Source organism: Canis aureus, chromosome 22 (genome assembly GCF_053574225.1).
Source record: "Canis aureus isolate CA01 chromosome 22, VMU_Caureus_v.1.0, whole genome shotgun sequence".
In the NCBI taxonomy this organism is placed as follows: domain Eukaryota; kingdom Metazoa; phylum Chordata; class Mammalia; order Carnivora; family Canidae; genus Canis; species Canis aureus.
In genome coordinates, this window is record NC_135632.1 from 24,993,732 (window position 1) to 25,007,514 (window position 13,783).

Consider the following 13,783-nt stretch of genomic DNA (forward strand, 5'->3'; position numbering starts at 1 on the left):
AGAGAGAGGAAGTTTCTGACTAATAAATAGATAAGCAGCCCACATCTTACAGAGGATCAGAGCTCAGAGCATCTGTCCTAAAGGACAGAGTTGGAGAAGAATTTGAGCAAGCTCTTAAACAGAGGCTGAGGATTGAGAGCTCAAGACAAAGAAGCTAATCTGATTCCAGCAGACCAGCAGGGTCCAAGTCAGAGAAGCTGTGTTCTGGCAGACCAGCAAGCTCAAGACAGTGAAACCATACTTTAGTGGACCAGTAGTGCCAAGCACTAGGCTGGGAAGATGCAGGACCCCCACATAGGAGCTCCAGAATCTGGAAAGGAGAGAAATCCAGACCAGATCAGTATGACTCAGAGACTAGGTTCTCACCCAGGAGGCTACATATTTACTAGTTCCTTAATGTTAAAGAAAAAGGATGTATTAGAGTATCCTTTACAGCCAGTTGACTCTCATTCTATTGTCATCCACAAAACATCCATGCTTTAGTTTTCTCTAGAAGATCCCAAGTCAAAGAACCCCTGCAGGTAGTCATAAAACATTCAGAATGCACAAAACAAGATAAACTGTTTCTCCACACTGTATACAATGCTTCCTGCACCTCCTACACAAACCCAGGTGTTGGCAACTTTTAGTTCTTACCCGATTATGCTCATCAGGGGAGAGAGGTGTGTAAATAAATCATTATGATAACATGAGAGGCACTAAAATAGAGATATGGATGTTTCATCACTGGGAGATGTGCCTGACTCTGCCTGGGAATGCTTCCAGAGGTGACATTTCTCTTGCAGTGGAAGCATAGCGGGAAGCTGCAGTTATATTTCCAAATCTCTCTGGAGTCTACATTTTGAAGATGGGAAGGCAACAAGAGTGATTTGGGAAACCACCAACTTGTCATGCATGATGGAACTTTGCCAGGACACCTTTATGAAGCTTATGCTTTCCCATCCCTATTTTTAAGCTTTAGCAAAAACAAACAAACAAACAAAAAAACCAGTAACAGCTAATATTTGCATTGAGCTTTATCATTCACAAAGAGTGCTCACATTTGAGAACCTGATCTTCAGCTACCTTCTGAGGTGGTAGGACAGGATATGTCGTCTCCATTTTGGAAGTAAACTGAGAGACCAGGTGACTGGCCCAAGGGCACACAGCTAGCAAGAAGCAGAATTTGGACTTGAACCCAGCGGTCTGACTTTAAATTCTGTACCCCTTCCAGGGAACATCCTAGAGACCAGTATAGGCTACTTAGTTCTCATGGTGTACTTACTCTTCGTCCAGGAGGGCCTGGGGGTCCTGGAGATCCCTCCTCACCTTTCCGGCCAACAGTGAGCTGCAGATAGGAACATGATTTAGTTTTTACACTGTCTATCGAACTCTCTCAGTTTTAATGAGACTTTACAATTAAAAAACATTTTTTAAGGATTTTATTTATTTATCTAGAGAGCCCCATGAGCAGGGGTAGGGGTAGGGGGAGAGGAAGAGAGAGAATTTCAAGCAGACTCCAGGCTGAGCACAGGCCCGATGTGGGGCTTGATCCCAAAACCCTGAGATCATGACCTGAGCTGAAATCAAGAGCCGGACACTTAACCCATGGAGCCATCCAGGCACTCCTTAGAAAAAAAATGTTTTTAAAGAAAGCAACTATTAATTGAAGTCAAGTAAATGCCTTACTTATAATATAAATAGCCATTCTTAACCGTTGGAAAACATCCATTTCCCTCTTAGCCTCTCCATTTAGTGACATACTTTGCTCTGGCACTGGTTGTGCATTGGAATGTAAATTAGTCATAAACTAGGATTGGTACTAAACAAACAAACAAACAAACAAACAAATATACTAGGGCACACAGAGATCTAATTAAAAACCTCCCATCTGCAAAGGATCAAATACAAAAAATAATTCTCCCCATACATAAAAGGATATGGGTGGGTGGTGCCATTCTCATGCTTCTGGGTGATGGATATGGATGGTAATGAAATTTATCCAGCCAGATGGAAAATATCTGGTGAATTGCATCTCTTTCATGCTGATAATGACCACTGATATCATACCCACACTTCAAAATGAAAAGATGCTTGGCTCAGCGTTTTGTTTTTTAAAAAAACTGTAACATTCTACTCTATGATAATTAGAAGATCTCAACAGCCTTCCTTAAAATGAATACCCTAGATGACCTTGGTTATGGGTAGTGGAATTGTCAGAAAACTCTCAGGGACACAGTGGGAAGAAGTCCGCTGCATTTCCATTCAGGGTTAATATTCTGGGCTTTAATGTGTCTTAGAAAATACTAAAGGCACTGACAGTTCTTGGAACAGCCAGTTATCAATCTATAAATCTTTAAAATAGTTCAGATTCATGGAACCATAGAGAATTTTAGAGCTGAAAGTGATCTTTGGTGTCAAGTTCAAGTCTCATGTTATAGAAATAGAGACCCTGAAAAGGTGTGGTGAAGGTCACACAGTCAGGGAATAGCATTTCAGTGGCCCTAGGTTAGATCAATAATCCACATTTATTATTACAACACAAAAGCCAGAGTCTTCCAAGGAAACATCTATTATTTCTGCAATTATAGGTCACTTACTGTTAATCCCCTATATCCTTTGGGTCCAGGACCTCCAGGAACTCCAGGATCACCAACATCACCCTAAAAATTCAGATATAAGAAATCAAGATATTAAAATATTTACTATGAAAGAATAAAAATAATTTTCTCTAATATAATATTGAATTGATCTTATAACTATACTATATATTAAACAGTAAATGTCAACTTCTCCTGTCTCTTGGAACAAAGTCATCAATACACTTAAATATTCCCCAAACTATTTTTAATTTTCTAAGAATACAAATATTTATGCATAAATATCAAGGCAATGGCTACCCAATCAGTTACTAAAAGTATCTAAAGAAAAAAATCCTTGAAAAACATATGAGTATTAGAGAAAACATATGGAGTATTAACTACAGAAAATACTAAATCATTAATTACTTCCTAAATTCATGAATCATTTCTGAAAAAGCTGAAGGTTAAAAAAATTTACTCTGATATTGGTGAGAAATGAATTTTAGCACCTGTTTATCAAAAAACTAATTTCACATTTATCCCTAAATTGGAATATGCAAATTTTTTCCCTTTATTAGAAAATTGGTGTTCTATAATGAGAACTCTTATCCTAATAGTTTTTTATATAGTTCCTTTTTGCACTCTTCTTTAGCTAAAGAAAGAATCTCTTCTGGTAATTCATCCATTAAAAGCATTTTTTAAAAAGATTTTATTTATTTATTCATGAGAGATACAGAGAGAGAGGCAGAGACATGGGCAAAGGGAGAAGCAGGCTCTCTGCAGGGAGCCCAGTGTGGGACTCTATCCCAGAACTCCTGGATCATGCCCTAAGCCAAAGGCAGACCCTCAACCACTGAGCCACCCAGGTGTCCCTAAAAGCACTTTTAAGAGGATTCAAAATTGACTGTTTTCCTATAGTTGATTTGATTTGTTTAGACATTCAATTTTTTGTAATCCATATTTTATATTTTAATTTGAGCACCAACTATTGGAAGACACTCTTCTAGATAGGACACCTCTAAAAAAAAAAAAAAAAAGGAAATCTTATCCCAGAATTCCAGTGTATAAGAACAGACATAACAGGACCCACTCGGACTGAAATGGAAGGTATGTCTGGTTGTAGAGCATGGAGGTGGATTTCAATCTGGGAGGCAACGAGGAATTCTGAAAACTGCTCCGGAGAGGAACATGAGTAGGTTACACTGTGGAAGATACCGAGTGACAGTGGTGTTTGGGACTAACCGATGCAGTGAGAAGGTGGAAGTGGAGACCAATGAGAAGACTGTTGTCACCTTCCAGGTGAAGGGCAGTGAAGGCTACAATGATAAAGAACAGATAGCAATAGCAGAAGCCAAGAGTTTGGAATTAGACTCCCTGAGGCAGAGAAATCAAGAGGACAGAAGGACTAAACTTGAGAGGATGTATAGAGGTAGAGTTTCAAGACCAGGGATATCCAGCCATGAAGGACAGGACAATCTTTTCCAATTTAAAGATCCATAGTAGTTAAGTATGGTCCTTTGTTGGTGAAGCCCTGGCAAAACGATTGCCCTGCTTTTTGTTTTGTTTTGTTTTGTTTTTTCTTTAATCTTAATTCTCAAGTAGAAAGTTAAGATAATGGAAAATTTTTTTTGAAGATTTTATTTATTTATTCAGAGAGAGAGGCAGAGACATAGGCAGAGGGAGAAGCAGATTCCCTGTGGGGAGCCTGACATGGGACTCAATCCCAGGAAACTGGGATCATGACCTGAGCCAAAGGCAGATGCTCAACCACTGGGCCATGCAGGCCCCAAAGTCATGGTCATTTCGAAAGAAAGTCATACGTACAGTACCTTTTGCCCCATATCTCCAGTGAATCCTCTTGGGCCCTACAATTTGCAGCAGAAAACATAAATAAATCAATAGACCACTTCTGCAGTATGATTGTTTCTTCTTGTATTACTTATTGCATCAATTGTTCCATCAATTAAAGAAATAATTGCTTTCCATATTTACCTTTACGCCCTTTCTTCCCATATGACCATAGCCTGGGATGCCATCATCTCCCTGTGAAAATATCAGTTCATTTTAATCTCTCAAAAGTGAAACTTAGCCGCAATCTATGCTGGTATCAGAAGAGAAGCACTGGGGACTTCCAGGTAGGGGGGCCTTATCAGTGACCTTGAACTCTAGGGCCATGCACATTGCTAAGTTCTCCTCATTTCCTGGTATGTACCCTGCCTGGTACTTTGGCCAGCTCTACTCCGCAAACACTGTGGGGGCAGAGGAATCCTCAGTCAGGACCAAAGGAGTCAGTAGCAGTTACTTCCCTGGAATATTAGGAGCTGATTTAAAGGGCATAGATAAGGAATTTCCCCAAAGAAGAATTGCAAATGGCTGATAGACATATGGAAAAATGTCATCTTCACTAATAACCAAAGAAATGCAATTTGAAATAGTGATGAGATAATATTTTTTGTTAATAAAACTGGTAAAGATAAAAAAAAAAGAAAGTGACAAACCCACTATGGGTGTGGATGCCCCGAAGCGTGCCTTCTCCTGCATAACACATGGTACATACATCATTTGAATATTCCTTTTTTTTTTCATTTTTTTTTCATTTGAATATTCCTGAGGGCACTTTGTAAAAGAGTTCAACTTTACTTAAATAGGCATACATTCTTTGAACCAGTTATGCTACTTCTAGAAATTTCTACATAGAAATTATGATTTTGTCTAAAAATTTAGATTCAAGAATGTTCATTGCTGTGCTGTTTATGGCAGTAAAAAATTGAAAATAAATCAGGTATTCAATAGCAAGAGGTTGGTCAAATGAACTAAGGTATACATATTCAGTAGGCTATTTTGAAGCTATTAAAAATAACGCTTAGGGGGAAATATAATAACAGAAATATAATCATGATACACTTTTAAGAGGGGAAAATGGAGTAATTTTTTTTGGTATCTCTAGGATGTTAATAAGAAATATGTCAAGAGTGAGATTATGGGTAATTTTTCTTCCCATTTCTCATCTTCTATGCCTAGTCATTTTTCTACAATATCTCTATATAACATTTATAATAAACATTATTTTTGAAAAGAAATGAAAAAATATCCTATATTGGCTGCTGCATGGACAGAGATGCTGGTACAGCCAAAGTTACTAGAACAGATGGCTCATTTCTTGGCTCTACTCCCCTCTTCTTGTTGCTGCCCTAGAGATTTGCAAGACAGGGAGAGAAATGGGCAGTGCTATTTTTCAGCTGACATGCATATATATGGCCATACTGGTTGTGAAAATATTGAAATATCCTACTGTAACTTATCCATTATCCTCTCTGCATGCCCCCTTTTCCACTGGCTTTAACAGACACACTAGCTGTAGAATGAGAGCTGCAGGGCGTGGGAGGATGTCCCAGTATCTTCTTAGGAGGTCCTAAAATACCTCTCAATACCGCAGGTGTTTAGGCTGATGGCATCAGTCCCCCTCTCTTTGCCACAGAACTGAGTCTTTAGAATAGCAAAAAAGCAAGGTTCCTAAAACCTCATACCTGTCTTCCTCTCTGTCCAGCTTGCCCCATTGGCCCTGGATCTCCAAGAATTCCAGATTCTCCCTAGTAAGTGAGACAAGAAAAGCTCAAGATCAGTAAAATTGAACTAAGACTTTCAAGATGGTGAAAGCAGAGCATTAAATCAAGCATGAGGCCCTTCTTTCTGAGCTCAGCCCCAGGGTGACTGCACAGGTGCCAGGTTCACCAAGCTGGAGAAGAGAGCCACTGAAAGGTTTTAAGCAGGTGAGTGGGATTCTGAATGGACCAATAGTCTGCTGTCTGACTTTCTCCAACAGAGCCACTTCAGAGACAGTAGGGTGAATTAGAGAACTGTATGCACAAATAGATTTCAGTCTGGACACCCTTTCTCTCCCTGTCAGACTCTGCCATCACATATATTCATGCATTCAGGAAATCGGGAAGTGAAGAGATTTTTCAAGTTATTTTATGATGTTTGAGATCACTGTGTCTCTTTGTGAAATGGAGCAGTTTCAGGGAAGAGATAAGCAGTTAGAAATTCTTTCCTCAATGGAAGGGAAAGAATGAATCAGCAGAAAGCCGGTAGGTGGTTGATGGTGCCTAGATCACGTGAGGAATTAACATGGAAATCAAGAAAAGAAGGGAGGTACTTTTTTCTCAGTATTTGAAATCTTAAAGAGATAACACTTACTTTTTTCCCTGGAGGCCCAGGACTTCCAACATTCCCTTTAGCTCCCACTGGCCCAGAAGAGCCCTGAATGAAATTGGGAGACACATATGTTGTCACTGTAGGAATTCTTAGAAAAGGCATTAGATTAGGTTTGCTTTCTTCATGTCATTTCCAAAAGCTCCTTTTTTTTTTTTTAAGATTTTAAAAACAATTTGTTTATTCATGAGAGACAGAGAGAGAGAGAGAGAGAGGCGGAGACACAGGCAGGAGAAGCAGGCTCCCTGCAGGGAGCCCGAAGTGGGACTCGATCAGAGTCTCCAAGATCAGGACTTGGGCTGAAGGTGGTGCTAAACCACTGAGCCACCCAGGCTGCCCTTCAACAGCTCCTTGATGCCTCCTTAATTAGAGACCCAGCTACCCAGGGGAGAGAGACATCTGCACTCAAAGCAGGTGACTCAGGGTATAGACCCGATTAGAAGACCACAAGTCTGCATAAGCAGGGATTCCACTAGTTCATATGGGGCCTTAGTGAGAAATAAAAAAAGGTGCTCTTGTCATGACAAATGTTATTTCTAAATGCAGCAAATTTGTTGTGATGAACTGATTTTGTGAGAACAAGACATTGCCATGTGTGTGCACTGCACCATGCGTACATCCAAAACAGAATGTGTTTCAGTCCCAGTATGCAAATGGCCAAAGATATCTTCCACAAACATGCTACAATAATAACTGGGCAAACACATGTATTCCTTGCCTTCTGAGTCTTGCTATGGAGAGCTAAAGAAGTGAACAAATTCAGAACATTTTTCATAGGACTCCCTCACCATCCCAACTCTTATTACTCACTGCCAGAAACTCAAGGACCAAAGAGATTCAGAGGGTGAATTCAAAGCTGAACTGAGGAATCAAATCAATTTGGGTAGCGAGGCATCTTTGTAGACTCAATTTCAAATATCTACCATCGATGGAGATACACATGACACAGCTAGATTTTTTAAAGTCAGAAAAACCTGAATAGTGTATCAGGTTTTGAAATGTCCGCAAGTCAGCAAGATTCATATTCTTCTAAATGCTTTCCTCAGGCTGATGTGATGGGTCTGTGCCCTCTCAGTAAACCTCCAGTGAAGTAGAGAGAGGATGGCTTAAGAGACATGCAAGGAATCAAGGCTATGTTAAAAATTTGTCCCCAATTTTTTGACCCAAGTTGATTGAAAAATAAAATGCCCCATATGTAGATAACATAAAAATAAACTATATATTACAATGTTTTTGAAATAAGAGGAAATGGTCTCACTGGAGATGGCTGACTCTAAGGTTCCTGAGTCACTTACCTGAGGTCCTTTATGCCCCTCACTTCCCTTCTCTCCTTTCCTGCCAGGAATTCCATTTAATCCCTTTGGTGATAACAAAAGAAACATAGTGCAGTGAAGCAATGAAAATATACTTTTGAAACACGTCCACAGAAAAGCACTGTTCCAATCCTTCAAGTAGACCTTTAAATCTGAGTTTAAGCATATCTTACAATAGGAATGGCGAGGAGACCCCGACTCAATGGCATAGATCTTATCAAGGAATCCTTCCCTGGGTCTAAGACTCCATCCCCTCTGACAGGAAGAAATGGATAGGAGACCAAAAGAAGAAATAAAACCCTTAGAAGAAGGAAGTAAGACGTAAACAACAGTCAGATGGATTCCTTTGTTGGGGCAGGTTACCTGGGCCAGAATGCTCATCATCAATGTGTAAAATAGAAAATTTGTTTCAAGTTAACACAAAAGGACATTTTAGCAAGGGAATTTAATCATATTTTCTACTATATTTACCATCAAACATGGTTCTCGTATAGATCTCTCACATGGAAGAAAAAACTAGAAGTGTTAGTAGTTTCCCACCATCAAAGCACCAGCTATAAAATGACCCCGGCTGCCAGTGCAAAATGGTGGCTGCATCCACTGGACTAGCCTTGGTTCACTCTCTAAGTATCAAAGGGACCCCGGAGTAGCCGAGGTAATATCACCCCTCTCCCTACAAAGCCTGGGGATGGATCTAGGCTGGTTCCATGGTTATTCAATTTAAAGGATTTGCTAGCTGGTGGCTTGATTCAGGGACCTTGGAACCCTCAAGAGAAAGCAAATTCCACCTTAGTGTGAATCATCTGAAACTTGCTAAAAGAAAAATGAATTCTTGAGAAGGTCTTAGGGCTATGCACACCTTCCAGACAAGTTGTGCCTTAAAGTGAGTTCCATAAGATAACTAAATACCATGTGTTACAAAGCTATTATCTAGGGATGACCCCAGTATCTTTCTAACATGAAAGACAGAGATATCCTGACTCCAATGTCCATATCAGTAATGGTATGACCAAGAAAAAAAATGGCTCAAGTAAAGCCCTATCAGTAATATCCTAAAAGCACACTCACTCCCTGTGAATTAGCTTTAGATGAGTTGAATAACAATTTCCAATTCCTAACTTTCCTTTGTGGGATCTGTGTGCAGGGCTTCGGTTAGGGAAAACCAATCTGTTGATCCTGATACTGATTACTAATATTATATTAAGGCCTTAATAATTCATTACTAACAAATTGATACAATACTAGGTGAACACAAGAGCATCCATTTCCTCTATTCAATGGAGGAAAATGCAAAACAGGAGCAGGTTTGATGGAGCGAAATCACTCTCCCATGATGGGAAATGTAGAATTCCAGAAGCATGAACCACGGAGGAGAGCAAGAGCATATTAAACACTTCTCAGTTATTTGTTTTTATACAGAACTACCCACAGGCTCCCCATCCGAATAACTCAGCATTATTTATGAATATTTATGAAATTCTTCAACGTACCTGTGGGCCTTGTAATCCGTCAGCTCCCTGGGTACCTTGAGGTCCAGGATTTCCCGGCTCCCCCTAATGAATGAATTTTCAGTGTTAACACTTTCTCTACACAGTTTCCATACAGATTCTCCCTTTATACTGTCTAGGGCCGTAATACATAGTACACGGGTACTATTTTGACTGAATCTTGGCTCCCCCTTTACTTTGCCTAGGATTTTATTCATTTCCATACTGAAAAATGAATACAAGATTATTTCTGACTCTAGTAAAGAATTTCACTCTCATGCAGTCGATTCCTTGCGTGCATGTGAAAAGCAGTCAAATGGCCCTCAGGTCCTCTTGTCTATGAGGTGTCCGTGAAGGGGGCTCTGCCTTAGGTCAGGCCTGTCGAGTTCCTAGCAGCTGAACTGAGGGGCCCTTGTGTTGCCCAGCTTTGGTGGGGCCATGCCTAATGTTCTGCACTTCCTACAAAGTCCCTGTCAAATGCTCTTACGTTCCCAGTGCCATCGGCATATGAGGAATCTCCTTGGAACCATCTACCATGGAGGGCAGAAAGAATAGGGTACTTACCAAGGCCCCTGGGGACCCCCTTCGGCCTTCCCTTCCCTGGAACAGAAAAGGCAAAAGTGTTAGGGTTGTGTATGTATCCAGATGGAGGGGCCTTTAGAGGCAAACCAGCCTGTTTCATTCTCTGACAGACATAAGTAATGAGTAGCTCACAGAAATGGCTTCCCTGAGGCACTTTCCAAAGACAAGTTTTCACCCTGGGCATTTCATTACAGGCTAACATTTGGGGGATTGATTGAAAGCCAGTGTGAAAGTCATTACAGATCCAGCTCCAGTCGAACAATCTCTGACAATTATTTGGGAGGCTGTTTGGGAAATCAGATCATTGCCTCTTTCCCTCTTCAGCAAATCCCACAAAGCACTGCCTGCTAATCAGAGGCTTCCTACAGGAGAACAAGCTGTGTCCAATCATCTTTCTGTATACTACGCCCTGAACGTATCTTAGAGGAGAGTAAAAATTGTTAGATTCAGGGCTTCACATGGGCCCATGGAAGTTTTGGCCTCTTCTCCACACAAGAGAATTAAAATTAACCAGAGGAAGCAGGAAAGCAACAAGATGTACTACATGCAATAAATTTTATTTTATTTTATTTTATTTTATTTTATTTTATTTTATTTTATTTTATTTTATTTTAATTTTTTTAAAGATTTTATTTATTTATTCATGAGAGACACACACACAGAGAGAGAGAGAGAGAGAGAGAGAGAGGCAGAGACACAGGCAGAGGGAGAGGCAGGCTCCATGCAGGGAGCCCGACGTGGGACTCGATCCCAGGTCTCCAGGATCAGGCCTTGGGCTGAAGGCGGCACTAAACCGCTGAGCCACTCAGGCTTCCCCATGCAATAAATTTTAAAGGAAAATAGATATTTTTGTTGGCTTGTCCATGGAATTCTACAGGAAGGAAGTGGCTGATGGGGTCTGCTCCACTATACAGTGTTCCAACAGCACTGCGTGCTTATCTGAGAAACGGCTGATCCTCCGGAGGCAGAAATCTGTCTACACTTAACCAGAGGTGATTTCCATTTTGCCAGCTCAGGCCCTCCCCCTCGTGGCTGCTTTGCCACACTCTGTCCTTTCCAGAGAACAATCAGGCAGATGATTCAGACCCCACACCCTAACTTCCTTCCTAAACAGCAACAATAAAATCTGTACCCGTGTGCCCCCCTCATCCCTGCCCCTTTGAGTGAGCTTGGGAACATCTCAACCATTAATTTACTTTGTGTTGTGATAAACAACTACGATTACTTTAGCAATAAGACAAAGACTTTTAAAAAATTCTATTCATGCATCAGAAAGGTAGTCATGGGCATTATTCAGAATCAGTTTTCTTTCAACTGCCTACCTTCTGGAATTCCTTCAAATGAATTACCTGACCAAGTATCATCTCTCCCAGGTTAGCTGATGATTGGAATTCCTCCACTGGGGTTCTAGCCCTGATTCAGGGGCTCTCCTTTCAAAATGCAAATGCCCTTTGGGAGAAGTTACCCCTTGTACCTTGGCAGCTGTTTGTACCCTGATGTGACTAATAAAAAAGCAGTGAAAAAACAGCAAACAGATGTTGAGGCCACCGTTACCCTGTGATGTCATAATTCCATTAAAAAAGACAAAAGAGGGAATCCCTGGGTGGCTCAGTGGTTTAGCGCCTGCCTTGAGCCCAGGGTGTGATCCTGGAGACCCGGGATCCCTGCGTGGAGCCTGCTTCTCCCTCTGCCTGTGTCTCTGCCTCTCTCTCTCTCTCTCTCTCTCTGTCTATCATGAATAAATAAATAAAATCTTTAAAAAAGACAAAAGAACATTTATTCTACATACAAACAATATGTTAGGGATGTGTCTTTAGAAGTCAGGTGCTTTGCTTTTTTTTTTTTTTTTTTTTTTAAGATTTATTTAGTGAACCCCAGGTGGCTCAGTGGTTTAGCACCACCTTCAGCCCAGGGCATGATCCTGGAGACCTGGGATTGAGTCCCATGTCAGGCTCCCTGCATGGAGCCTGCTTCTCCCTCAGCCTGTTTCTTTGCCTCTCTTTCTCTCTCTCTGTCTCTCATGAATAAATAAATAAAATCTTTTTAAAAATATTTTAAAAAATAAAGATTTATTTATTCATGAGAGACACAGACTGAGAGAGAGAGAGAGAGAGAGAGAGGGGGGGAGAGGCAGAGACACAGGAAGAGGGAGACGCAGGCTCCTCACAGGGAGCCTGATATGGGACTCAATCCCGAAACCCAGGATCACGACCTGAGCCGAAGGCAGGTGCCCAACCGCTGAGCCACCCAGGAATCCCTAGAAGTCAGGCTCTCTTGACTTGACGCTGACCTTTAAAGCCTGTGTGGCATAGGGCAGTTGGGCAAAAAGCCTTAGCCAGAAGGTTAGGACCCCAGACTCTGGAGTAAGTAGGTCTGGGTTCAAACTCCCGTTCTGCCACTTGGTACCTATCCTGATCCTGGGCAAGTTGCCCAAGGGTCCTTGATTAGTTTCATCCATAAAATGGATATAATAACAGTATCTATCTAGTAGGCTTGTTATGAGGATTTAATATTTGAAAGTGATCTGATCAGGACTTGGCACAAAATAAACTCTATAAAAGTATAAACACAATTATTAGTAAGTACTTGTGTGTGGCAGGCTAAAAACAAGAGGTCTGGAATGTTGTTTCCAGTGTTCTGGTTCTGAGCACATCAATCCACTGTTTGGGCAACAGCTAGTACAAATCACTTGCCTAAGTTGGAATTCTATCACACAGGAGGCAGTGTCTTATGCTTGCCTGCGTTCTTCAAATCTGTCATCTACTTAAGATCTTCTGACCCTTATAGAGAATTCTGGTCTTCACTGGAAAGGTAAGGAAGAGGTAGAAAATCTTGGTGCTCTTTTATATTTACATTACCTTTTTTTTAAAAAAAGATTTTATTTATTTATTCATGAGAGACACACGGGGGCGGGGGGAGGCAGGGGCAGAGACACAGGCAGAGGGAGAAGCAAGCTCCCTACAAGGAGCTCAATGCGGCACTCGATCCCAGGACCCTGGGATCATGACCTGAGCCAAAGGCAGATGCTCAACCACTGAGCCACTCAGGCATTGCCTTGTTCAATTCAGATGAAAAGAAGTTACAAAGGTAGGAGCTGGGCAAGAAAGTAGGTGAAGATGGGAGAAGAAGGCTGAGAGCCTGCTGTGTCTGAAGTGACTTAAAGTCATTGGCTGGTTTATCCAAGTAGTAATCCCCAACCTCATCCCTAGCATCTCTTTCAAAAAGTGCTTGATTGATGGTGACAGATATAAAGCTATCTCAAACTAAGAGTATTTTCTCTTAAACCAACAAAAATATCTATTTATCTTTAAATTTTATTGCATGTAGTACATCTTGCTGCTTTCCTGCTTCCTCTGGTTAATTTTAATTCTCTTGTGTGGAGAAGAGGGCAAAGTCCCAGAGAATTTTTACCAGAAGCACCAGCAAGCCTAAGCCATCTGACTGTAGATCCTATCCCTTAAGTTCTATGATTCAAGATAAATAAAGGCAAGAGGAATTAAAACACATTTCTCTGCTATCTATTCCAGAGAGAAAGGCAATCAGCCACAGCCGTCAAAGTGATGAGAAGACTCCAAGTCTATAATAGAAAAGGAAGCCAAGCACTTTCAGTTCCTTCTTGAACAAAGCT

At 41.0% G+C, this 13,783-nt stretch overlaps 1 protein-coding gene and 1 long non-coding RNA gene across 7 annotated transcripts in view; one reads left to right on the forward strand and one right to left on the reverse strand.

The window, feature by feature from the left end:
* COL6A5 (collagen type VI alpha 5 chain) overlaps positions 1–13,783 on the reverse strand; it is a 129,855-nt gene that overhangs the window by 40,743 nt on the left and 75,329 nt on the right. Inside the window, exons 21-29 of the mRNA XM_077865238.1 lie at positions 10,138–10,173; positions 9,577–9,639; positions 8,069–8,131; positions 6,759–6,821; positions 6,089–6,151; positions 4,554–4,604; positions 4,391–4,426; positions 2,580–2,642; positions 1,265–1,327 (exon numbers count right to left, since the gene is read on the reverse strand). Coding sequence (XP_077721364.1) covers positions 1,265–1,327; positions 2,580–2,642; positions 4,391–4,426; positions 4,554–4,604; positions 6,089–6,151; positions 6,759–6,821; positions 8,069–8,131; positions 9,577–9,639; positions 10,138–10,173 — 501 coding nt within the window. The remainder of the gene's footprint in view (positions 1–1,264; positions 1,328–2,579; positions 2,643–4,390; positions 4,427–4,553; positions 4,605–6,088; positions 6,152–6,758; positions 6,822–8,068; positions 8,132–9,576; positions 9,640–10,137; positions 10,174–13,783) is intronic.
* The window catches only part of LOC144293915 (uncharacterized), a 49,829-nt gene continuing 48,857 nt past the window's right edge, over positions 12,812–13,783 (forward strand). For 5 of the 6 annotated variants that reach the window (XR_013361271.1, XR_013361274.1, XR_013361276.1 and 2 more), the window contains exon 1: positions 12,812–12,966. This is a non-coding gene — a long non-coding RNA (uncharacterized LOC144293915). The remainder of the gene's footprint in view (positions 12,967–13,783) is intronic. The other variant, XR_013361275.1, reaches the window with a different exon arrangement.